Source organism: Cyrtonyx montezumae, unplaced genomic scaffold (genome assembly GCF_038088225.1).
Source record: "Cyrtonyx montezumae isolate F1298 unplaced genomic scaffold, pur_monq_1.0 scaffold_14, whole genome shotgun sequence".
Taxonomy (NCBI): Eukaryota; Metazoa; Chordata; class Aves; order Galliformes; family Odontophoridae; genus Cyrtonyx; species Cyrtonyx montezumae.
Genome location: NW_027071870.1, coordinates 1,342,240 through 1,369,445, shown reverse-complemented (window position 1 = coordinate 1,369,445; position 27,206 = coordinate 1,342,240). Strand labels below are relative to the sequence as shown.

Here is a 27,206-nt window from a genome sequence, read left to right as displayed (position 1 = left end):
TTGGTCTGCCAGAATCCATGTGCTCTTCTCCAGATGTGCCATGAGGTCCTTTACCCTACTGGAAGAGTAGAGGGAAGGACAGGGGTTGCCAGAGGTGCAGGGTATCAGAAATACAGGAAATATATGATATTATGTATATGTCTATGTAATATGTATACATGTGTATATACACACAGAGCAAATACGTATGTGTGTGGTGCATATCTGCTTACATACATCAGTGAATAGTGTGTGCACTAGGAAGTATGAATCTGATTTCAGAGTGCTCATTGGAATAGTCTTACTGAATCAGTGGAATTGAATGTCACCATGAGCTTTACCAGATGACCTTACCACCTTACAAAATTGAACAAAATTTGTTTGCTATTTGATTCATCTGAAAGAGATTTCAAGTTGTTTCTATGTATAAGTGAATAGGAAGAGCGCATACTGAAATTAGAAGGAAATAGTTTTCTGAGATGTTGAAGGACTGTGTTTCAGAGTAAGCGCTGTACTCACCCTGATTTTACTATCAAAGTCAATTAAGGCAATGATACTGAAGAAATGGTTAAGCAAATACAATTGCTCAAACTTTCTGATTTTTCCTTTTAACTGAATTCTCTGCTTTACTTCCCTTTATGAATACCCTGGTAGTTGTCTTTTCTGAGAATTATATGCAATAAATATCATTGCCTTTGTGGCATGTCAGAATAGCTGATACGGAGCAAGGAGCAGGGGCTTTAAAGACATCAGGGACCAGTAAAATATGAAACCAAAATGTAGCTAAATACTGTGATTAAACTAGCATGTATTATAAATAAAACCAGATATTCTGTATGTTGGGTGAGATCATTTCTTTCTCATCTGATTTTGCATACCTTCTTCATCATCCAGCTTATTTCATTCTTTACTTTTTTTTTTTTCCTAGTACCCTGAGTTGATGGTTGCATCTTATAACAATAATGAAGATGCTCCACATGAGCCTGATGGGGTAGCCTTGGTATGGAACATGAAGTTCAAGAAAACCACACCAGAATATGTTTTCCATTGTCAGGTAAGACAGAGGAAGCCATTAATTTCATGGTAGACAAAACAGAGTTTACTACGTGGTGCATCTGTCCAGTGTTTATATAAAGAAGTTGAGGTTAAAAATAAGCGTTTTTGGAAAAAGTACAAGCAGCAGTCCAACGTTTTGAGAAGGAATCCAGCCTTCTTGAACAATACTGCAAGCCTGTCAGCGTCTGTGTGTCATTCTTTGTCTTTTTAAAACAGTTCCTAAGAGATTTAGTTTATAAATCCCTTGCACTTATGAAGTAACTGTGGTGTACCACTTCCTCATCCAAACAGCAACATATGCTTTCCCACCCACGTTAGCTTCCTCGCATCCTTTGCACTCCAAGCTGCCTGCCCTTGCCTTGCCTCTGCTCAATACCATGTTCTGCCTTTATAATTCATAAGTATGCTGTGCATTTCTGGGCATGCATCTTACAGCTTGATAAAAACTGTCTCGATTACAAGGATTACTCCACCAATTCCCCTTTGTCTGTCGTTTATGCTAGCTAACCAGTATTTCACTTTGCTCAATGCTACTTTATGACCGTGCTGTTTTGGAAGACTATGAGCAATTCAAAAATAGCTGGATGTTTTATTTCCATAGGTCTATTTACTCTTCTTTTCCCACTGCTTTTCTGTGTGAAGTGGCACAGCCTCATATTGACAGAAATGTCAATTGACATTGGCTCTCTCTCCATTAAACTGTCCAAACTATGGAACAGGACTTGGTCCAAATTTCCAACCTCTTTATTAATATCCTTTTGTGGTAATTAAATACAGGACAGTGGCATTCAGAAAGCCATATGGAAAAGTTTCAGCAAGTAAAACTTAACAATCAGAGATTAGTAAAATGCAGATTATTCTGTGGTAAAAATTGCTTTTCTTGGAAGGATATGTATTACCTGGCTAATTATGTAAGCTAAGTGTCACTTTACATTCAAGGACCAAACATCTTTTTGAACTAAGTTTCTGTTTGGACTTGGGTACATTATCAGATGTAACATAGTGGGAGGGAGTTGCTGGAATTGAAGTTACTGCTTCAACCCGATTAAGTAACCTTTAATTCTGGGCATGTTTTTCTAATTTGCTATACTGAAAAACAACTTCACAAGAAGTCTAGGCCTGCTCAGAAAATATGCCATATAGATTTATATATATATATATTTGTATGTGTGTGTGTGTATTATCTTTGAAACGAGAACTTGCTATTTTTTGGATATCATATTCTGTAGACTGATGTGTCCTTTCAGAATGCATAAGATCTTAGCTCAGATCCTGTGCTCAAATTCTTATAGGATGTACATGCAGCTTGATGTTTTTAAACAAAATATTCAAGAGAAGAGACTGCTCGTTGCAGTTTTGGGAAGAATAATCTTTGAACTAGACTGATTTGTGAGTTAATAGCTAGATTGAGAATAGACCTACTGAGTGCACAAAGGAGAGTATGACTACAGGCATAACAATAGACTGTTAGTTAAAATATGTGTCTAGTTTTAAAAGTCAGTACACTTAAACAAGGGGTGATATGACTCAATACATTGAAAGCACTGAGACAGGCTATATTTTCCATTAGAAAAACTTATGTAGGGCCAAGTAATTCTGAAGATTTGGCCTGGGTGGGCTTCTGTCTAATTCCCCAATTAAGTTACATGTTTCACTTTATAGTATGGGAGCCTTAAGGCCTGCGTATTTTGAGAAACACATGTGGTACTATGCTTTCACATATATCCTGGATTAATCATATTTTAGTGAAATGAAATCAGTTCTTGTGTTTGTGGAAAATATTTATTTTCTTGGTCAAACTGTCCACAGATAATTTGCATTATGCATTTGTTAGGAGTCGGAATCATGTTGGAATCACCATAATTAGGCTTCTGATATGTGGAATATCATCTGTATCTCACATTGGATGAGGATACCCACATTATATAAAGAGGGAAGCAAAAAGTATGAGACGTGGTCTATTGAACAGAGGCTGAGGCTTTGTGCTAACTGACTCAGATGGAAAATGAGAGAAAAGATTTTCTTACCTCAAAGTCTGGAATTCAGTTATTCAGTTAGTGTAAACCTACTGTATTATTAGTCAGCCCCACAACATTTATATTACCATTTTGCAAAAGAAACATTCCCTGATTCAGTCATTTATCTAGGTCTTCTATGAGACAAGCTCAATTTTTCTACAGCAATGTATGGCCTTATAACAGTCCATCCCAGCGGCTAGAGATGAGCACACCTTGGTGTTACAGCTGGGTTGCCAAGATATTACAAACTTACATTACTTTGAGCATATTTTCTCAGTAGATCTCTATTTACTTTTCTGAAGAGTTTCTATTAAAATGTGGTCTTAATAAACACTGTGTGATTGTGACTAATCCTTTGCCTTTCAGTTTTTGTACTTAGAGTGAGATACAAATGAGTAGAAACTCATTTCAGATGTGACTGTAGGGGAAGTCCTTCAGGATCCTTCTTTGGAGCCATAGACTTCAGTGGTTTATGAAGCCATTTCTCTGCCAGAAATTCCACCTCGGGTGTTCTGGTGACATCAGTATAAACAGATATGTGAAACATCTCTGGACAGTTAAAGAGTTGTTTAAACTTCAATAGGTAGAACTTTCAGTAATTTGACCTCTTGTGTGCATTTGGTGGATTTCTGAAACTGAGTACCATGGGGTTTTTTGCATATCCTGGTGCATTACAAAGATTTAAATGAAATGATTGCCAAGGAATTTCTTCACTTTCTTTAACTGTTCCTGACTTTTTGCAATCTTATGCAGAATCACAGAAATTGTCAGTCAGACCAGAAGTCAGTCTTTCCCAGTATCTTTGTTGAAAATTGCCAAAAGCTACAGGCTTCAACTGAAGTTATCTGTCAGTCATGGCAGGCAATGATGTTAAAATCTACTGGTGATGAAGTTTTTTCCTAACTCCACTCAGAAAAGCATTTGATTTTAGTCTTCGAATGTGAGGAGTGATGTATCTGCTAAATGTTTATCCCAGCTGTTGTCATAAATTGTGTTACTGTTAGAAAATTCTTGCACAGTTTAATCTCACATTAGGTTGTAGGCTCAATAATACAACGTAGGTGATAATAAAATTCATAGCTTTACAGTATGCTGTGCTACAAATACTGGGTTTAGTTTTAGTTAACATATATCAAGAGGAAAAAAAAGTGACCAACAGGAGTGTTTATCCTACTCATTAATTAATGTGAATTGTGATATCAAATCCTTTCTAACAAAGCGGACCTACTGCTTTCTACTTTTTCCTCCTGTGGAATACCTCTTTTCCTCTACTCATTGTTATTGCCCTTGTTTAGATTTTTGTATTTCTCTTTTACCCAGAATGTGCTGCCAGTGTTTTAGCCGGGAGTCCCACAGATTTTTTCCTCTATAGCTCATCATACATCTCTTTACCACAAGACTAGAAATGGGAGAGCAAGGAAGAGTGAGGGATTGGCACTTTGTTCATTTGTTTTCCTATGCAAGCAAAAAAATATCGTCTAAGAACCATAATCAAAGTAGAAAGGTGATATCATTTGCCAAAGGAATGAATGCCCTGTGCTTTCCTTAGGTTCTGAGGAATAAATTGAGCATGTCTTTAATACCATAGCATGCAGACTGGGAATTTCCTTGTAGGGAAAAGTCAGGGATGTCCTCTTCCCCCACGCTGGAGCATCACAAACTCTTGGTGTAATGCAGTACATTCCAAAGGCAAAAACCAAGACTTTCAGAAGTACTTCATGAGGCCCTGTGGATGAGTCAGCCCTGGATGGGTTGGTTTGGCAGTATCCAGAGAGGGAATGAATTCCAGCAAAGACATGGAAATCACATTGACTCTCCCCCAGTTTGGTGAGAGAATTTTAAGCAGCAGTTCATACTGTTTCTCTCAGCTACTGTTAGTCTGCGTTTAGATGCGGGTGAGAAAAATGAAAATAGTATCGTGGAGTTATTGATGATACGATATTGAGCTCAACATGAGCTCAATCCTATACTGATTCATGCTGTGCATAAGGCTGGCTTTGGATGTGATCTTTTCTGTACTATTGATTGGTAGAGGAGCGTCGTGTTATTTCTTAGTCTTACCCTCTTACAAAATGCTTATATATCCCTTATATGTCTTTGAACAACAACAAGAAAAGAATCTACTTTACACTGCATTAATTATGAGGATTACCTGTAGTAAATTGCCAGGTTTTTATGTAGTGCAGTCATCTCTGCCCATAATGTTGCTTCTGGGTAAGCTGATTTAAGCTTCCTAAGCCAAAGTGACCTAAAGAAGTATCTGAAATTTTGCATCAGCATCTCTGATGGAGTGAGGTAAATGAGAGCTCCGACTGTCTTTACTCTAAACTGGCCATTTTTTTGTACCCACCCTTTTAGCAGAGTCTGTAAGCATAGGTACAGTACCGCTTTTATACCATATTTTCTAGCTTTTAGATTAGAGCTGATCTGCAGGGATGGAAGACAAAAGGGAAAGAAATTATCAGTGGGTATAGGGGACATGAGGATGCTACGAACCATTTCCTTTCTTCTGGAGCTGAAGAGTGGTTATTAATGTTGGCTGACGTATCTGAATGTGAGTTTCAAACATCCATCACTCTGTGAAAGGAAAGGTAGAGAAATACAGCTATAGACACTAGTGTTGAGCAAATAAACTGCTTTCAATTTTAGTCTCTGATTTGGAGGACTCTGCATTGAGTTTGGAAGCTTTGATGAGTTCTGCTTTCTTACAACATATGTAATGACAGCAGCAGCAACAACAAACAACTACATTGATTTATTCTAGATTATTTCCTCATATATTCATTTCCTCCTTCCAAATGTCTCAACAAGGCAGTGGAAAGTACAAAGCTCACACTTAGAAGTAACTCCATTCAGTGTATATTTAAGTAAGGAGGGCATATGTGAAGAAGCTTTTTCATTTGAGGAGGCAGTAAGCATTTATGAGTTCTCTCAAGAAGTCAGATCGACTTTTAGCATAATCACAAAAAGATTTCAGCAGTATATCACTTTTAAGAGTTGCAGCTATTTCTGTCCTTTTCCTAAAATGCCATGCAGTCAGATTTGCTTGGTTGGTTCAATCTCGATGCTAAACTTTCAGTTGTTTTTTGTTTTTTTTTTTTTTATTATTTTGTGGGATATGAGGCTTGTGTTTTCTATTTTAATTTCAAGAAAAGCTGTCCATGCTTGGAAAATATTGGTGGATTGGGTACAGAAATCAGCCACTCAACCGCACCGCAAAATGTTTCATTCTCCCCTTTCTTTTTTGTAGTGGCTTCTATACACTGTCATTAAGTTATGTGTTTGACCACTCTTCATTGCTTATGCTAGTGTGGTCTTTCCCTTTTCAACTGAATGGATGGAGTCAGAAATGTGTATCTTAGAATTAGATGCACTGAGGTAAACGAAGGTCTGTATTTAGTGGCAGATATTGGCCAGAGTTGCCTTTTTTTTTCCTGATTTGGTTCCTTTGTTGTTGTCTGTTCTTTCAAAATCAACATCAATTCCTTTAGATGTGCTTTTTGCTCCAGCAGTCTGCCTCCTAAAGGTGCTGAGTGCCCAAATCCATGAGACTCATGTATGGAGAAGGCTGCAGTAACAGCATGTATGACTAATATCCTCCTTTTCCTCGTCTTTGAGTTTCTATCTCTCTGGAGGCCAAACTAGAGGCCAGTTCCTCCAAAGCTTTGAAGTAATAGAAGCAATACAAAAGAAGTAGTTTTTAAGAAAGTATACTTGGAATACTTTAAAAAAATAAGCAGTTTTTGGTGATAATTGGTGTTTTTTTCAACAAGGACTTTCTCATTTTGTTCCTGCTCAGTTTCACGTAGGATTCAGTTCTTCAGAGACAAAAGAAATGACAGATTCCAAGCTCCTTTCAAGCTTTCCATAGTTTCCCAAGTAAAATCAAGCAAGCCAAAGAAAACCAGGAATGTTTCCAGTCCCAGGGATGAGCAGCAGTTTCTCAGTTTCTAGTGAGAGGGTGTGTGTGATCTGTCCTTAAAATGCTTCAAATCTCGAAGAGATATGGCTCTGAAAAGGCTGTAAATTCTCTCTCTCTCCCCCCCCCCCCCCCCCCCGAAAAAAAAGGTCTTCAGAGGAGAGTTAGGTTTGATGAATTACCACTGAAATTTGGTGTGCATTAGGAGAATGAGAAATAAAATACAGATTCAGACTCCATTTAAGGAAAAACTTTTTTCCTGTGAGGACAGTCAAGCATTGAAACAGGCCATCCAGAGAGGTTGTGCAGCCCCCACCATTGTCATTTCAAGACAGGCTGTAAGAAGCACTAAACAGCTTGGTCTACTCTCACAGTTATCCCTGCTTTGAGCAGGAGGTTGGACTGGAGATTTCCTGAGGTCTTATTTAACCTGAATTATCTTGTGATCCTAAACATGAAGTTCTCTGATAAGCAGATCTCTGAATGTCTGATTGTGAAGATGCTGGTGCAACTCTTACACTTGCTCTGCGGCCCAACGACTCAAATTTGCTGGAGAATTTCTGTAATACGTATCAAAACTCTGGAAAATAGAATCAGGCTTCTTCAGAGACCTAAAGAAGACCTTGTTTTGCTTTCATTCCTGTTTCTTTCCTTTGTGCACCATTGGTTGGATGGCGTTTGTAGAGCTGAGCAGAGCTCTTTGCCTGGTCCACAGGATACAGTGTTAGTACCACACTTGTGTTTCTGTAGTCATCTGCACACTGTAATAATCCATGGAAATGCATAGGTGCACAGTTTTGGGTTTCAATTTGGGGGAATTTCTAATTATGTTACTAGGGGAGAGCAGTTTCAACTACAGCTAGTGATAGAAGAATACATTTGTTCTTGTTCTTATTTTAAAACTTTGTTATTGATTTTTCACTACCCCGTTGTGTTTGTCCAGTCTGGAACACAGAAGCAGAAAGAAGGGTTTCGTGCCATAAGGATTTCAGTAAACGTGAGCCCTTGTCGTTCCTCTTCAGCTTTGTTTTTAGACTCTTCCTCCTGTTCTCAGCTTATTGGAGTTTGTGCCACTTCTAGCCTTTGGTGATTAAAGATAACTATTGTTTGGCCTAAGACTATTAACTCCAGTACTTGTGGAGGGATTGTGTGTGAGTCAGTACAAGTTACACCCATGCATCCAGAAGATGAATCTAGTCTTTGGAAAATGCTTTTCATGCTCCTAGGTGAGAGGAGAGAGCTGCCTTCCGCAGTGATGTAGAGGGGAAAGGGACCAGACATACGAGAGTTTCGCGAATACTACTGAGCTCAGAGTCATCACTGGAGGAGGAGAAAAAAAGGCAATGGAAGCGTGTAAGTGTGTGTTCTGCTTTGGGTGCTATAGTGTTTTAGCCAGCCCTGAGATCACCAGTAACAAATGCCCCATCCTGCTTTACTGCTTCAATGCCGCAGCTGTTAATGTGGCTGCTAGCATCCGCACCTCAAGAATGTATGCCATGTTTTCCACACAGCCTTTTCATCCGAATCTCTCCTAAAATTGACTTTATTTTGACACAAAGTCATGATATTTTTCATAGTAAGACTGAGGAGAAGCTAAGCATCAGTGTTATAGACAGAAGGGATGTGGACTGGATGCACAGAGCTGTGTGCGTTCCCTGGAATTCACCTTTATCTTTCCTACCCCATAGCAAAGCTGTTTTTTCCCCATGATGACTTTGATCTATTGTTATCTTGTGCATAACCCTGAAAAGCAACACTCCCATCAAAGCTGAGGTGTACATTATAACAGCATAATTGTATGCCATATCCCATCGATCTGTGAAATGACTGCTCATACAAAAAGGTGGGTGCAATTTCCCGATTAGTAATTAACATTCTGAATTACTTGAGAACTGTTTATACATAGAATGTCTGCTAGCAACAGAATGTTCCTGTGCTTAGCGGAATACTTACCCTAGATTATTGTCCTCATTTGAAACGAAGATTTTAATTATGAATCAAAGAATTAGGAAACTACACTTTTTTTTTTCATAGATTTTAGGCAGTTCCTGCTTCTTGGTTTTTGTTTTTGTTTTTTTTGTTTGGGTTTTTTTTGGAGAGAATAGAATGTGATATGCTTAAATTATATGCTGTCACTATTATCTATAGCATTATGCTTTTAGCATATTTTAAAACAGTGGTTTGTAATGTATCTGTACTTAAATATGCTGTTTCTTTTCTTGAAGTTCATGCATTCTTCCTTTCAGACCAAATAAAGAACGTGTTGGCTACTCTTGATATGACAGATGCAGATGTTTATGAGTGTGACATCCAGGGTCTTTTTCATCACTGGTGAAAATGCATGGCTAATGGTGGTGATTGTGTTGAAAAATAGCCGTTTGTGGCTGAGATTTTGCTCTCTCAAACAGTGTTACTGCACTCGTGAAATCTGTTGTAGTTTCCATGGAAACAAGTAGGAGGCATTACTTTCAGAGCGACCTACACACCTTTCTGAACTACTGGTATCTAACGTGCCATATTCAAATGTGACACAATTTGAAGAAAACCTAATCTCTGAATTTGCAATTGGACATGTAGCACTTTTAAACTTTAGCTAGCTAAGGAAGAAAAAAATCTCTCAGTCAAAAACTGTTTCATAAGAGAAAATTGCAGTGATATTGATGATTTGCCAAAACCTCAAGCAGTGACAAAATCCACAGTGTCCTGAAAGAGATGCCTTTGCAAAACCATTCCTTTGCAGATGGCTTAGATTATTGATACTTATAAACACATTACATTATTCATCCCACTTACAATTTCAAAAAACTCTGTCAATAGAAAGTGCAAATCTGTCTTACTATCGCCAGATCACAGGAGAAAAATATCACCAAATTCCTGCAATTGTTTCTAAGCATTTTTTATAGGCTAGTAGTTATTGACATGGTTACATTTTAGCATGACCTTGCATAAAATATTTTAAGAAAAGGGAGGGAGGAGGGGAAAAAGAACGCGACCTTCCTTGGTTGATGTGAGCATTACATTTTAAAGTTTTTCTCGTATATCTGAAACTCCCAGCGTTAAAAGGGTTTGGAATACAACAGAAATACAGAATCAGATGGGAAATCAGTAAGTCATAGGGATCCTTCCACAGAATTTTTTTTCATAAGGGATATAAAATAACATGCAATTCCCTGTTGGCACTGAAAATGATAGATAAACAGCCATAGGCATGACTTTTCTGTTTGGGTTCTGCAACTGTTCTCAGTGCTAGCTACTTGCAACAGAGAGTACATTTGGTCCAAATTCAAGAAAATCATTTCACCTCATGATTTTTGTCTCCGTGGGAGCTCTGTGTGAGGAGTGAAGCCTCTTTCTGTGTTACCTGGCACAAAATATAAAACAGTTACTCTTTTAAAGTGCTGTAAAAGGCCCCGCAAACCAATGAATCCATCATTACAGCCTCGGATTTGACTGTCCTCTGCCTTTAGTCTAAAATCAAGCTTTCCGCCCTCTGCCCCCACGGCTGGGTGACTGACAGGTAGTTGCCTGAAAAGAACTTTTGTATTCGGGCAACATTGATTTAATGATGATTAACACTCCATGCTTCCCACAAAGGGAAAGTAAAAGCACGTGCTGACTGACTGAGACTCTGATATTATCCTTGGAAGACTTTTCATGTGGGGTAGAGAGCCTTCTGGAATCCAGCAAAAAGGGCAGTCTCTGTCAGCCCCCGTAACAATTCTTCCTGTACAAACACTACTCTGCATAATGATGCTATATTTGCTGTCACTATAACGGTTATAAAAAGCAAACCTTTCTTAGTAATAAGCACCTGTGTGAAGTAATTCCTGTGATTCATTATATGGTTGAGCCAGCTAGAAGGACCTCGCATGTGAGCAAAGTAGGATGTGAAATTTCGGGAAACTAAGGTCTGTTTGGAGAATGGAGTATTACAAATAGGCGTGTAATGAGAAGTAGTCTTGTATTTCTGCGTGGCCTTAGCTGTTTCCTAAGGCTCTATGGCTGCAGAGCCATACTCATATCAAAATCACAGAATCACAGAATTGTAGGGGCTGGAAAGGATCTCTAGAGATCATTGAATCCAATCAGCATGAGACAGAAAGAGTGCAAAAGCAACTGTTCTTGAATTGATTCTTAAATACAGGCTTGCCTGTGGTTCTGCATTTCTACTAGATAGCTGTTTATCTGTGCCTCTCCGTCTCTCAATCCTCATATCTGTGTGCAATGTTTAATTAATTTTCAATTATTTCAAATTATGTAGTGACACTACTTATAAATGATACAAAAGTGAAAGTGATGGATTTGGGCAAACATAATAGCCTGTCAGTCTTCACTAGAAGCTACAATTAAATCAAAAAGATAAGAAGAGATTACTGTAATTATTTTGACATCGATTTGCCCAAGTGACACAGACTACAGAGTACAAAATGCCAATTGCTTAGGAACAAGTAGTAAAAGATATAATGTTGTCCCTTTAGTCTCTTACTACTTTCTGCTGAAGTTACCTCATAGTTTTATCCTGGGAAAAAAAATCAGTTGACCTATATCTCCAGGGTCAGGCAAAGCTCTACTTGGTCAAAGACTTGTAGTATCCTTAATAAATAAGAAGGACTCAATAAGCAGAGATTTGTTCTGTTTTGGGCTCTCCAGAGCAACAGAAACATGGGCACACTGGAGCAAGTCCAGTAGAGAGCCATTAAGATGATGAAGGCACTGAAGCATCCTTGCTGTGAGGAGAGGCTGAGGAGCAGAGGTCTGTTCAGCCTGGGGATAGGAAGGCTTGGGGGGATCTCCTTAATTTGTCTGTCTGACGGGGGAGTAAAGAGGATGGCTGTTCTCAGTGGTGCCCAGGGACAGAACAAGAGGCAGAAGGCACAACTCAAAATAAAGGAAATTGTGTTAAGAAAAATCTCCTTTACCGTGTGGGTGACTGAACACTGTCACAGATTGCCTTGGAGAGGTCACAGTGTCTCCATTCACCCAAAGCCTGAGCAACCTGCACTAGGTGACCCTGCTCTGAGCAGGGGGTTGGGCTAGACAATCTCCAGAGATACCCCCAACCTTTGCAGTCAAGTGATTCTGCTGTCTCTGATATTTTATTCTCCCTTTCCCTTCCGTGTAACTGACATTGTGCAGAAGTCAGCTGGGCCTTGACTGTCTCTAGTTCTACAGATTCTTCTAGGATCAGCTGAATGTGAGGGCCTCCTTCCTTCCTCCTGAAACGAGGTCAGTAGCTCTCTGAAGTCCTTAATCAAGAAGGGCTGTTAGGAAAGCGCTTACCAATTTGCTTGGCTATGAGTGGGCTCTTGAGACACTGAAGTCACAAGAGACTTGACACGTTATCTACAATTTCATGAATAAACACCCTTCTGGTACAAGATGGACTTAAAAAAAAACTATTTCCTCAGCCAGGGCCCTTAAGTTTTCTTAGTTTGGTATGTTCAACCTTCTGACCGTATTTGTGGCCTGTGCTTTATCGAGGGTGAGGAGGGCAGTCAAACTGAGTGTTACACTTGAGATTAATTTGCAACTCTCTTATAAGCAGCTGTGACTACAATGCCCAGCTTCACAGGCTGAGTTGCAGATAATTGTTCTTGCATCACTTGTGCTGGCTTCTAATTCATCTCTGGCTGCACATAGTTTGATTGATCGAATGCGTGGTTTGGGGAACTGCTGCCATAGAAACACCAAGTTGACATCATAGCTCAAGAACAACTCATGTTTCTATTCCTGTTCTCTGTGGCTGGAATTTGCTGTCTCTGCATGCTGTGTAAAGCCCAACTCTGGTATTTCCAGAACTTGCCATCAAGTGATCATTTGTTTTGCTTTCTCTGTGAGGAAGAGAGTCCAGAATACATTAAGAGATAAGGTGACATTCATCAAGAACAGTTTTCTTTGCAACAGTTGTATGAGAGGTCAGTGACTTAAGATACAGTCTGGTCCCCTGGAAGGCTGGTGGGCACCTTTCCATTTTGTTTTTCTCTTTTAATAAAAATTACAGTAGGCCAGATGTTGGAAGATGTTTAAAGTGTCTTTATTTATTCTGAGAGGTAGGCATCGGGGTGGATTTGAACAAGTTATATGAGCAAATAAAGTGATCTTTAGGTGAAACAGTGCCAGCATAGAGCTGAACCTAACCTACTTAAGCCATCCATGTCACTGAGATTATGCTAATGGCAAAGCTCAGAAATACTGACATTTATCCAGTGACACCTAATTTTTAGCTACTGGAATTTCTGGAAATGGGCATTCTGGTACATAGATGTCTGCAGGACAACAAGATACCAGGCAAACTATGCCCAGGTGCTTCTCCAGCCCTCTCTTTCATTTTGTAGTATTTCAAATACTGTCCCATTACAAAGCCTCTAGGAATGCAAAGTGCTTTGATGATGAATATTGACCAAAACATGCTGAACAGAACTCTTCCTATTTTTCTTTCTTTACAACGGACTCTTTTTTTTTTTTTTTTTAATAATCTCTATTCAGCCATCTGCACACATGAATAATAATGCATGGAAATATAAGCCATCCTTTAAGGCTATGCAGATGGAGATAGCTTTTGAAAATGTGTCCTATACTAAACACACTGCCTTTTTCAGAACCTTCTGGCACTGAATGTTGCCATTGTTGCCCTGCTTGCCAAAAGAAGTTCCAAAGAGAACGAAAAAGGATCTGGAAAGTATCTGTTTTCTTTCCTTATTATATTATCATCGTGTACTTACAGTGGATTTAATATGTACACAACATACTGTGCATAGGATACAGTTTTCAAGGCAGTGCTTAGCATTAAGAGTGTTTGCTACAGTAGTTGCTGGTGCATTAATAGAATTGTCTGTAATATTCTGCAAAAATCATGTCCTTAAGTGTATTTGACTCTTAGGGAAATTAAGCATTTCAATGAAGTTGAAAATGAAATGTATAATATTTTATTTCTCCTCAGTTATTGTTCTCTTCTGGATTACTGGAGATAATTCATTGTAACATTTTACTTATATTCTAAACCCGGATGAAATCCAAACCCAACTAAACTAACATGCAGATTTCACTGACACACCCATGGGAGGGTGATCACACTACAGAAAGGTGGAATTCACGGTTTGGTTGAGATTCTTCATTTAGGGTAGCTATTTGTGTTAGACAGTCCTTAAGGCAGAATCATGGAATCACTAATGTTGGAAAACACTTCTGGGATCATCTAGTCCACCTACTGCCAATACTGCCCACTGAACCACGAACCCAGAGCAGCATGGACATGGTTCTTGACCACCTCCAGGGATGGTGACTCTACCACCTCCCTGGGCAGCCTGTTCTAGTGTCTGAATAATATTCAATATCTAGTCCAATAAGCTCTTTGCTGATAAAAGAAAAGAGGGCTGTGATTGCAATTGACTTTACTTACCATAAAAAGGAAAACCAACAGGATTTGCAAGGGCACTTTGCACCATGTAAGTACCTTTGTCTCACCAATAAGCTGATGGACATTTTTTGCGAAAATGCTTTATCAACCAAAAATCAAAGTGAGTAACATTACATGAATGCAGAACGTTAAGGAGTTTTCATTTCTAGAACATTATTCAAGCTGCAATTCAGCAAAGATATTAATTTTTAGAATTTCTTGGCGTTTCCCACAGTATGAAAATTTCTGTTCTGTTTGCTTCATCCAATTACTTATTTCTGAAGAATTCCTCCTAGTTGATGGGAAAATCCTGCTACCAGTCCCATATTTTCAGAAACTGAACATTCTCTAGTGTAAGCTCTACTTCTTATCAAATGGCACTTCAGACCTGCATACCAAGAAATTTTTTTCGTGTAATATTATCATATGGTAGATTCTAGAGACCTTAACTAGGATGGGGTGGCTTTAAAAGAAATGTGTTACAAACTCGTCATAACAAAGCAATCACAGACCTTTCATTTAAGGCTTGCAAATAATTTCATCAAAATAATTAAGAGTCAGAATATCATGATCTAAATGAAACAGGCAAGCTAAGGAAGTGCTTTCTTCTCCATTTAATGTTCAGGCATACAAATGTTCACCCTGCAATATGATAAGAAGACAGGTTCTTGTCAGAGAAAACACACAAATTTGGGTACTTAGCATGTAAACTTAGACAGAAAGAAAACTTGATTTTGTTGTGCTGTTGCTATGACATTGCTCCTTACTTCTCCAGGCTTTAATTCTTTTATCCTTGGTCTAATGAAGAATGATATTCTGCAAGGGCTGAGTTCTCAGGCTTGCATGTCTGTAGTAGTTCAGGATTTCCAAACAGATCTGTTCTTACAGTCATGGATAAACACAGGCAGAATTACCCCATGTCACATTTGAGGAGCATCGTGCCTATTTGCATTTTCAATACAGCAAACTATTTTGCTGCTTTCTGAGTCATCACAACACCACTGAATGAATAGTGTTAGCAAATACACATTCCAAAAGAACTGAAAGAGAGTTTCCCTTCTGGCAAGGAAGCTTGTGGACGTTCTTCTAATCATTTTATTCTTGTACTGACACAGACTGAACTTGCAGTTACAGAGATGAAAGTAAAAGGTTCAGCTTTCTGCCCTGCTTAAAGGCAAGCATGAGGATGGATGCTGCCTTTCTTCAGACTTGGGTAGAGTGCTCTTACTCTGCTGCAGTGTTCAGATGTCAACACTGAGGTTAGATGTCAGACTTACCTACCCTGTAAACTCAGCTAAGAAGGAGCCGTGTTTCCTGACATACACTCTTCCTTCTTTTTAAGGACTTAGTACTTTTTCAATAAAAATAAATTTAATTTGTGGCTACATTTCAGCTCCATCGGTTTGATGGCATAAGTGGAGCAATACCAGCTTTGGATTTAGAGCAGTCGTGTGGCTGTGTCTCTCAGTGAAGCTTTCATGTGGTCGGGTGAGACATTCTTAGAATCCCCAAACATTTTTGAAGATCCTAAGTTGGAGACATTCACAATTCTTCCCTCTCTTTCTACCATTAATCCTTCATGTTTTAACAAGCACTGAAGTTAATACAGCCTACACTCTTTCCTGTCACACTGGGCCCCCCTCCCTCCTTTCTTTCCCTTGAATAAAGCAATCTGTTCTTTCCAGTCCATACTCTTGTAAATCAAAGGGATAGATGTCAACACACACCATAACCAAGTATAAACTTCCTTTTTTTAATTAAACAGGATTTTGACATTTGGTTTCAAGAAGTGTTTCTTTGTTTTTATTTATTTATTTTTAATATACAAGGGATGTCAACTGCTTTTATTTTATTTTCAGTAGAGGCTGAATTTTGTATGACACCACAGATAATCTATTGCACAAAATCTTTCAGATGCTATTTCACAGTTCAGTAGGAAATAATAGGGAAATAATACAGAATGTCTCATAGTCTAAGGTCTTTGCAGTTTAGGGCTAACATTTTTTGCTGAAAGTTTCCATACATGGAAATAATTTTTTAGTTACCATTTCAAACTGAATAGGGAAAAACAATTGTATTTTGTTGCTACACTCTCAGCCATTTACTTACTTTCTCATAACTATTAATTATACATAGACATTTATGTGAAACAGAAACATCCAGAATTATATCTGCTAATGCTAAAAATAAAGAAAGTGTTTGGAAGGAGTTAGTGTACAAATCCATGTATCTCAGCAGTCAGAGCAAAGTCAGCAAGTGGAGACAGTGTTCTAATCTGTTATCTCTGCTTTTCTACACTGATTCTCTCAGCTGTTAGTCTGACAAGAAAAGTATCTCAATTCTCTTTCACACGTTTGCTAGAAAATATACTCAGGAGTTCTGTGAGTGCAGTGTAACCTAGTATTTTGGAAACTAGAAATGCCTGTGAACTCCTCTGATCACTTCTTCCCACTGACAAAGTATTGTTTGGAGATCCATCTGGTGTCAAGTGCAGGCATATGGCACCAGTATGGCAATGCTGCCTACGGGGGTGGTTTCCTGCAGAAGAGGTCTTGCTGAATGCAGTAGTTGTTGGCTATTTAAAGTCATTATTGTTTAGCACCCAGGTCTTTGTGAACTTGTTCAACTGGTGGCTGGGCAGAGTGCCATCTGAATCTATGGACATGAGCACAGACAGCTGAGTCTCTGGGGCCATGCACACATCAGATGTGGGTACTGAGGTCAGGCTTCTCAGTAAGGAAAATCTAAGTGAGTGTCTGTCCTAAGCATGTGTATCTGTGGTTGAAGGGATATGCCATCTTTAATCCAAATCTGGGCTGGATTAAGCTTCTAAAATAAAAAACAGCTCTGCCAACCACTTGAAGAGGGCTTGGGGCCTGTTTGAATTGAGTGCATTGGTGTGGAGGGAGGAGTGATGGTGGCTGAACAAAGCCACCACCCTGTCCCCTCTACAGTACTTCTTTCCACACAGGGTGAGATAGCCATGAGCACAGGTTGCTAGAACTGCAGGCGTCTTGAAGGGATGGACATTTATTTTTCTCTTTGCAGAGACAAAAGCAGAGCCATGTTGTGCTTTGTTTCTGAAAGCTCAGTGTTACAGCAGAGAGTAGAAGCTTGAGCACTTGGGGAGTGGGATCAGCTGTTTGCTAGGTAGGAATCTCAAGTTTATCAGCCTGGGACTCACTTCCTTTTGCCTGGGCACTGCTCTGACCTGAGACTCACTTGTTGGCTTGTTTGAGAGCTGCTCACCTTGGACAGACAGAGCACACATGGGCAGTGAGGCAGCAGCACCAGTGTGGTGGCACCCACTGGGATGCCATCATGAAGATAAAAGGGTGGAAAATCTGGGTGGAAGATCACAAGGCTAGAAGTGCCAGAAAGCTGAGGAGAAACAGAGAAGTAAGTCAAGTAAACCATATTTGCATAGAGGGAGAAAACACCAGAACATTAAGCTGAGGCAAACCATGAAGTGATTCACTGATTTGGAAAATTGCAGGTGACCGAGTATTGGGCGTTGCTTGTCTCCTGAGGGTGCTGGCAACTTGCAGACACAGGTGTTCTGTGGTGCCCAGGAAAAGATGACATTGTTCACTCCCTATTCTACATGCTGCTTTTACACTGTGAGCACAGAACTCCCCAAGAAATTTCCTTCTGACATGAAATTTATCTATGCAGTGTGGCCATATGCTGTGAAACCGGCTGCTTCTGTCATCTGTGCACAGGGCATAGAGCAGGTAAAATACACTCAATGGAAAAACTGGGCTACTACCATCATTACTGGAAAGTGCTGTGAGATTTTCCTAGAAAGATGTGGGAGAAGCACAACGAAGGATACACGGTTATTTTAAGACCCAACCATGTGCTGGTTCCTGCCCCTTTGAAGTGAATGGCAAAACTGTTTTAAGGGAACAAGACTTTCTGAATCTGCAACCATGATGCAGCCTGGAGGCAGAAGAGACATACAGGGAGCGGTTCCTGCTGCTCTCCTTGAGCACAAAGCTGTTCATACAGACTGGAAACCTGTCTGCTACTCTCTCCCATTATGGCTGAGAAATTAATGCTTTTAAAGTTCTTAAATGAATGAGCTGGATCTTGCAGCTCTTACGCATCCGGGTACTGACATGAGCTTTAAGAAAATAATCACTTTTTTAAGTGCTATAGAATGAAGTCCTGAAATTGTTAAATTCCAATATTTTAGAGAAGTTTTTCTTCAGTAGAAAAATAGTATTGACAAAATTAAAAGAATGTGAATATTTTATCAGTTGAAGAATGCAAGTTACGTTGGAACGACATGTAAAACTAGGAGCAGTACAGAGGGCTCAAGCCCATGTCATGTCTGTAGGTTATTTTTGAACATTATGAAAAACACACTTTAGCAGTTTATATCCTGACCATTCGGCTGTATTCTGGGATTCTGAATTCAAAAACATTCTAACCATGAAAACATGGCATTTAAAAATACTGTCCATTTGGCTTCTTTGCCCGGCTTCAGTCTCCGAAGTTTGTTTCAGGCAAACTGAAAACCTTGTTGTGGAATGACTGTTTGAATTGGGGTTTCTTAAAATACATATGGAGCCTTGTAGCTGCTGTGGGGTGTACACAGCGGTGTAGCTGTACTATTTTAAAATCATCTGGGTATTTGACTTCATGTAAGAATATCTGTCAGCTTAGTTATAAGGAATGAGCAGGGTTGATTAAAACAACTCATAAAGCCATTAAACAAAGAGATAAAATGTAGAACATGTGCTGTAGGGTCATTTTAATTATAATGTATGGGGGATCTGTGGAAACCGGATGGCAGCTGCGTTGTAGCTGAGTTTTAAATCTCTCTTAGCAGTACCAAAGTACTGTTACTCAAAGGTGGGGTTTGTTTTTTTTTGTTGGTTTTTTTTTTCTTATCTGTAAAATGCATCCTTTGGAAATGATGCTTGGGACCTAGCCTTCTTATGACCATAGTGTGATTACTGTGCTTAGGCGCTTAGATAGATAAGGGCTGAAATAAACAATTATAAATATTAATTATCTGGTCACTAGATACTAGACTATATAATATCAGATAAGGGTATGAAAAGCTTCAGTAGAGAAAGGGATCAGAGATGCCAAATGAATATCCCTGAAATTTCAGAAAGAATAAGAAAGACAAAGGTAGTAGCAACTTATTTCATCATCCTGGCGATTTTATTATTTTTGGCTTTATTGGGTCAAAAATACAGGATTGAATATATTGCTGCATTATGTAAGTATTCCTACTAGGTTATTTTAGCAAAAAAATTTGGCTTGAAACAACGGATATCAACCAGCCACATGAATTCAGTAAAAGCTATTTAAACAGCACATTTTCCTTTATTCTTATTAACCTAGTTATAAACATCAAGAGTTGGCATACTTAATTCCAATCCTATTAGAAAGGTTATTAAATCTCTGGTGTGTGAGCTGAAACCAGACTGTAGCTGCTAGAAATCATGGCAAGGCATAGCAAGGCAAGATGACCACCAATCTGACCATGTCAAAGTTTCTATAACTCCAACCATCCCTGCCAGAGACAGAATCCTCAGCTAGGTAGACACTGGGTCTAGGTCAGTTTGGCAGCCCCTGTATTCTCAGTTCAGCAAAGTTTACTTAAATGCCTGCAATTTTTATTTTTTTTAATGCAGCTGAAATATATTAATATAGTTAACCCTTTGTCACTGAATTAAATGGAATCACATATTAAAAAGGTCCAGTCACTAAACTATACCAAAGAGTTGTTACCAAAACTGGTTGGAAATGGTCAGAAAATGAGATTTCAAGAATATGCCCATTAACAGTGAAGCTAACTTTCCACAATTGCCATGGAAGTTAAAGTGTTGTTGTTTATAAGCATCACTAAAACTGCCTATGAAAAAAAAATGACATTTGCTTCTGTTTGCAAACTGCCTTTATTAATATGTGAATTCTCAGGAAATTATACAAAAAATGTAACTTTTGCTTTCCAATTTGCATGAAACAGAGAAAACATCCAGTATCAATTACATAAAAATGGGAAAGAATTCCTTGAAAAGAGAATGGAGGATGTGAAGGAGTTACGGATTGTTGCTCTTGGCTGTAGCTCGTTGGCAATTGAAGGTTCTGGGGATTGTTCCCTTGAGGACTTCAGATGTTGTATGTTATTTTAAAGAGACTTGAAGGAAGCAATTGGGATAGATACCCATCTCCATGCTGGCCTGTGGAGCACTCTCCCGGATGGCCAAGGCAAGTGTTACACCAGTCTTGGCTCCTCAGCATCCCCATTTTAAAGAAAATGTGCAAACACAACCCAGCTGTCATTACAAAGATGAAGAATTCGCTTCTCAAAATATGAAAAAGAAAGTGTGAGTCCCTCTGCTATTAGAAAAAGACCTTTCTGTAGCAGGGAAGTTAGTCATTGATCCAACAAGACACTGCTTATCAGCCAACATTCTCAAGGCACCACACTTTGCGGTACACTTTGGATGGCCTCTCACAAATTCACAAACTCACCTGAAATTATTGGAGTTAGAAAAGTAGTACGGGAAGCAGTATCCCTGCTGGGAAGTAGTGGGCCAGAAGCCTGTGTTTGGATTGACAACTGGTTGCTTGAAGTTCTCTGTTTTGACAAGGAATGCACTTTCACATCACTGTCATGGAGAGGTTTTTTGCATTGTTCTAACATCTAACTTATGGTTCATATTTTCCTTAGGAACAATGGAATTACACATTTTAGGATCAGAATCAGCTCCTTGCATGAGTCCTATTGGCTTTAGCAGAATTACTGTCATGCAAGGAATGTGAATAGGGGTCATGCACTGATCCTAAAAATCAAAATGCTAAGTGCAGCAGGAGGAAAACTGAAGATGACTGATGAAACTAACCCCTCTCTCTTCTTCTCTACCTGTTTTACTCCAGTCCTCTGTGATGTCTGTCTGTTTTGCCCGCTTTCACCCAAACCTGGTTGTTGGTGGAACATACTCTGGCCAAATTGTCTTGTGGGATAATCGCAGCCACAGGCGAACTCCTGTTCAGAGAACTCCTTTATCTGCTGCTGCTCACACGGTAAGGATAAAAATCACCTCTTCTCTTCCTTAGAAGAAATAGTCAACATAGAAGTGAGCCTGTTTTGTTGTCTGCAGTAGTGGTAATTGACTACACTGTAGTCTACAGTGCTGGTTGCTACATAGACAAAATGTAAGTGTGGCCCTTGAAAGAAAAGAAGCAGATGACGGAGGTATACGACCACCTTCTGCGTTAAGCCATTACACTAGATACGCTCAGGTCAGGAGATTGTCCTTCTTTCTGAGGAGGACCACAGGAACACCTAAAACACTCAAGTGAGGCACCTATGTGATTCTCGCTGTCCATTGCTTGTTCAAGTGAGTCAGGTTACCGTAGGGACAGTGTGTCTGTCACTCAAACATGCAGGCAATTTGAATAATTTATTGTTGACTACTTGTGCAAGAGTTTGTCTCTTGAAACAGATTAAGCACCTACAGTGATCTAATTCGGCTCTGCTAAGTACACACTTGTGCTTTTGAAGAGTGTATAAATCCCTTCCATGGCCTCCTACTCCAGAAAAGGCCATAAAGCAGAGCTTGTAGAGTGAGGGGGTTTTGTTTCAACAGAATGCTATGAAAATGCATTTTGATGACAAACAAAGATATCTGCAGATGTAATGACGATTTCATAGGGCTCTGGTGATGGCAAGGAGATAAACAGGCAGAGCAGTACAAAATATTTGAAAAGGAACAGAGCTTCTCCATACTCTAAAAATTATGTCTGGTAGAAGATCTTCCTACATTGCAAAGTACCCATATTGTGTTAGGGGAAGTGATAAGCCTGGATTGCCTACAATCTGTGATAAAGCTGACCTTCACTCCACCCTGCTCTGAGATGCTGAGGATCCTTGAGCTCTCGTCCTTGTGAGTCTGGGCTCACATAGCCTCTTCATATGAGCTGGAAGGTTTACTCTGTGGGTGGTAAAGGTAACTCGTCTTGGGATTGATGTTGGGGCCATTCCTCAGTGGGAAGTGGAAAACAGACACTTAAAAGAGGAGACAAATGTAGTAAAATAAGAATACAGAAAAATTTGCAAGGTTTCCTGAAACATAAGAAACTGAACTACACAAAGCAGTCCAAAAGATACCAATCTTGTTCTAGCAGAGAGAGGGATCAGGCAACATTGATTGTCCATTTGCATCTCCAGCATCTACAGTTCTGTGATTCTTATCTTTGGAATTTTCAGATCAAGGTTCAGCTTTTATTTCACTGTGACAACATAATCCCTGGAGTTAAAAGACGATGTCTAAAAGCCATGTCATACAAATTAAGATTCAGCGCAGGGCCAGTATTATCATGGCATGTCTCTCATATTAAAAAATGACAGGTGTGCACAGACGTGCTTAGTGGGCCAGGCAGTACAAATATTGTTCCTTAAATTTCCACTATCATGAATGTTGATGTAATAATCTAATGATCTGTGCCATGGGTTAAAACGTCAACATTGCTTTTCATTTCCCTAATGTTTTTGCTCATTTTATCACCAGTAAATGGTATTCAATCTGCATGAAAGGGAACAGTCTCTCCTGGAAGTGCAATTTAGAGATGTAGTAGACCAGAAAACTAATGGCAAGAAACTGACTGTAGCTGAAAATTGAACAACTGGGACTCAAAATCTAGTGGAAAAGAAAAGATTAATGGGAAGTAATTTGTTTACATTCAAAAATGTCTAAGACAAAATTGTACCTCCTGGAATTATATATTAAAATAGTTTTATTGTATAGAACAACATATGAAGTTTTGCTTCTGACAAATAAAAATAAATAATTTTCTGTTGTGGATGTGCACTTTATGTGCTGTTGCAAATTGGGATAAATAAGTGTTTATACAGTTTAACATGAGGAAGCACAATGTTTTTAAGGAGTGATCAGATTTTACAATAAAAGAGCACTTACTTTTTGTTCGTATTTATGAATCTCTTACCTAGACTGTAAATGAAGTCTTGGCTGCAAAAGTAGACTTGAAAGGTTTAAGTTAAGATAATTCCAGTGTGGCAGTATTACTTTGTTCACTGCTATATAAGTGAATTGAATAATCGGTTTTTAATTTGAACTTATGCCATCTGTGGGGAAAAAAAAAAAAAAAAAGGATTTTTCTCTTTTTGTTCTCTCACTTTGCTTGTTTGAAACAAAGAGAGTATGTTGTCATCACCAACTTAAACCTTCCTTAAATTTAGTCTCACTGATTGCTGCTTGGATTCACCAGGAAAGAGAGTTCTACCCACAGCTTATTCACTAATTTCCTTTCACACCCACCACACATCTGCACTTGGGACAACAGGAAATTTTAATTAAGACAAAACCCCTTTGCATGATGATTTCATTTCCAAAATAAATAAAAGCAAGCTGGCAGCAGCTCTTTGAAAGGAAGGAGCCTGTTTAGACTTTCTGTTGTGTACAGTTGGTTGTCTTTTCCATCCATTTTCCTTAGGTCTTTTTGTTTTTGCCGTGAGTTTTATGGTGCATGAAATTGATGGTTGGCAACCCTGATTAAAGCCAGACCTGGCACACAGAGGTGCTGATGGAATGACACGGCTGCCTCTCTCCCTTCCCCCTAAATGCTGTAGCTACTCCACTGGCTGCATTAGCTCCCTGCCACCTCTGTCCTCATCCCTGTGGCCTACTGGAGGTCAAGCAGCCATTAAAAAAATAGGACTATGTTTATTTTGCACGTCATTATGTGCTAATCATATTTAGCAATGTGGTAATTAGCTCACCACTAAGGAGCAGGAAGGTTCACTGTAGAAGGGTAATAGCATGAGAGAAATGCTGGGGTCCCACACATTATCTGATGTTCATTTGATGATCGGGGGGAAAACAGCTCCTGTGATAGTCTTGAGAGGGAAAGAAATCAGCATCAGAGTAAACCTTGCGATTTGGTACTCTCTGATGTGTACAGGTGACCTGAAAGCAAAAGCACCATTTGAGGAACAATTGCTAATGAGTCCGTCTTTGGTGCTGTGCACATGGTCTGCATGCTCAGATGCCACCCTTCTTGCAATTAGAGCCAGGGGCATTTATTGGGCCTGCTGTGGTATTAAACTTGAGAGGTAGCCAGTGCTAGCTCTGCTTTCACTGCTGACTACATAGGTGAACTGCAGCTGGATCATCAAGGAATCTAAAAGTCCGCCAGTAGGAGAAAGTGCTAGGTTTCTAACCCTATGTGAAGTTGAATTAGAAGCTGTAAGGAATCTCTTCTAAGCTTTGTCCTGATTTTCACTGAGTAGGGAAAATTTTTGTGAAAAGCATTTTTTATTCTTAGAGACTCAAGCCTCATCTGTACAACAGGCAGGGAATTACAGTTTGTCTTTAGTTGACTTGTGTATATGTCTTACTCTTACTTCAGCAATATCACTTGTACTGGTCAAAGAAAATTAAATCTCATTGCTCAGTCTGATTGATTATTCACTGTAGAGGCTGCTGAACTTGAACCATCCCTCATATGTCACCATCACGTATCACATGACACTTCATGCTGAAAACGGTAGCAGGTTTCTGGGAAAATAAATAGACTGAGTTTCATTACTGCATGCTAAGTGGAATTCAGCCTTCATGGGCTGACCATACTGTGAGGAGCCAGGTGTAACACCCTGAATTTAGTCACTGCACAATGACAAATCTATAAATCTATAATGACAAATCTAAAAAGGCGTGTTGGCCAATACTGGAGAACAATGATGGACTAGTTTTCATTTTTCTGTTGAAGTACATTTACAAATATTTAGCATGCAAGCCAAATTCTGGAAGAGTTCAAGTTTTACACAGCTGTTTTCTTCAATAAAGTTTTCATTTTGATTCCATTTGGATGATTTGCCTCTTTTTGCCAGTTGTTTTCAGTGCTGAAAGCCATCAGTAGTATGATACATGTCCCTGTGGGTGAGATCTCATCCACATAATTCAGCATTTTCACAGCTTTACCCAGCTGAGTGGTTTTATGATGAGGAAAATGAAACTTTGAAAACACTTTCATGTCCGTAACATGCCTCTTAGAATTAAAATTAAAAAAAGAAGTTAAAGTCCTATGTGGCAAAATCCTGGTCCTGTATTTTCCAGACGTTATGTGACTACTTAATCTTTCTTTAGAGTAAGATATGAGATATTAGAAATGTGTTTTGAAGATGTGAGAATGCCTCTCTGACTTGCAGTGTTAATGTGTTTCCAGCATCCGGTGTATTGTGTCAATGTAGTTGGAACACAGAATGCACACAACCTCATTACTGTCTCCACGGATGGCAAAATGTGCTCCTGGAGCCTGGACATGCTCTCAACTCCACAGGTGGGTTTGTTTTCACCTATACAGGAGAAAATCACCTTCAGTAAAGGAGGATACCTGCTTAATGGAACATAGCTCCTAAGAGCCAAAACCTCACATCTTATACAAACTAAAACCAGTGGATGCACTTGAAAGGATACAGCTTGCTTCCAGCAGTCTCTGCTAAGAGCCAAAACCCATTTCCTTTGCCACAAATCATATAATTATTATAATACGTTAATACATAGGTCAGTTTCAAGTGAAAATGAAATAATCCATTTTAAAGCATGGTAATTACAGAAGTTGCCTGTGGTATAAATTGTACTTACTCTACAGTGTTGTTTAACAAATATGGACTAGATTGCACTGCTGCTGAACACACCCTAGGCACTATGGGTTTCCAAGGCACCAAGTCTGAAAGCTTACTTTGTTGCCCACTTTCAGTAGTTAAAAGAAAAAAAAAACCAATGCAAATCAAAAGTTTTAGAGCTAACTCCCCCCTCTGGAATGTTTGTTGCTATTGTCTTCCCTTCCCCCCCCCCATGCCCCTCCTTTGCATCAGAAATGAAAGGAAGTCAAGGAAAATTGTCCACACCACTTGCGATTGTAATAATGGAAACTAAGCGAAGAATCTGGTGCTGAAGAGGCCCTATGGAAAGCATCTTGTGTTATCTTTCATAATACATCTGTACATTTTCTGTTCAAGTGCATCACTGGTTTTTATCCAACTCTTTTCTTAGAAAAAAATATTTCATTTGTGTTTTTGTGAAACATCAGAGAGTCTGATCTTGTTTGAAAATGCTGAGTAGGAACTGCTCTTAATGATTCCATTAATCATCCACTAATTATGCATAATGTGCAATTACTTCTGAGTTATTTGCTTTTTAGTGTTGACACAAGACATGGGACTCCTCTCCTTCTTAGCCATCTAAAGGTCCATGTCAAGTTCAAGCTAGTCATTTGAGTTCCTTTTACAGCTCATGTAGAGAGAGACCAGCACTTCTAGAGGACAGCTTCATCAAGTGAAATACCACTTTTAGATATTCTGGGATACGGGACTGTACTTACACCTCAGGATGTAAGTCACTGAGTCAAGACTTCTGGAAGTCATCCCTCTTATCAGCTACTCAGAGTGAGGCCAACTTCAAAGTTTAATCACGTTCCTCATGCTCCTCTGAGACATTATGGGTCTGGTTGTTGTGTCCTGGCACTATAAGAAACCACTACAGTTCTGGTAAAGAAGTGGGACCTAAAATGGCCCAGACATCTGTGTTAAGGAACCTGAATCCTTTGCCCCATTTCTCACTTAAACATAGAGAAAATCGATCCTTGTGTGTTCACTTAGTGGAATACTGAATTTTCAAGCAGAGATATGTGAACATTTCAGTTCCAGAACTTCACCATTCCGATGGAATCTCCCAGATTCAAAACTGACTTCCAACAAGGATGGGAACACACCCCACATGAAATTTGGTGCGTCTTGAAAATCTTGAAAAGAAGGGCATGGGGCTTGACGTCAAGTTACACGCCATAGCTT

At 39.2% G+C, this 27,206-nt stretch overlaps 1 protein-coding gene across 7 annotated transcripts in view; it reads left to right on the top strand.

The window, feature by feature from the left end:
• The window catches only part of DYNC1I1 (dynein cytoplasmic 1 intermediate chain 1), a 179,263-nt gene that overhangs the window by 109,802 nt on the left and 42,255 nt on the right, over nt 1-27,206 (top strand). For all 7 annotated transcript variants that reach the window (XM_065731272.1, XM_065731269.1, XM_065731270.1 and 4 more), the window contains 3 exons: nt 908-1,033; nt 21,272-21,418; nt 25,580-25,693. In XM_065731272.1, the coding sequence (XP_065587344.1) occupies nt 908-1,033; nt 21,272-21,418; nt 25,580-25,693 (387 nt within the window). The remainder of the gene's footprint in view (nt 1-907; nt 1,034-21,271; nt 21,419-25,579; nt 25,694-27,206) is intronic.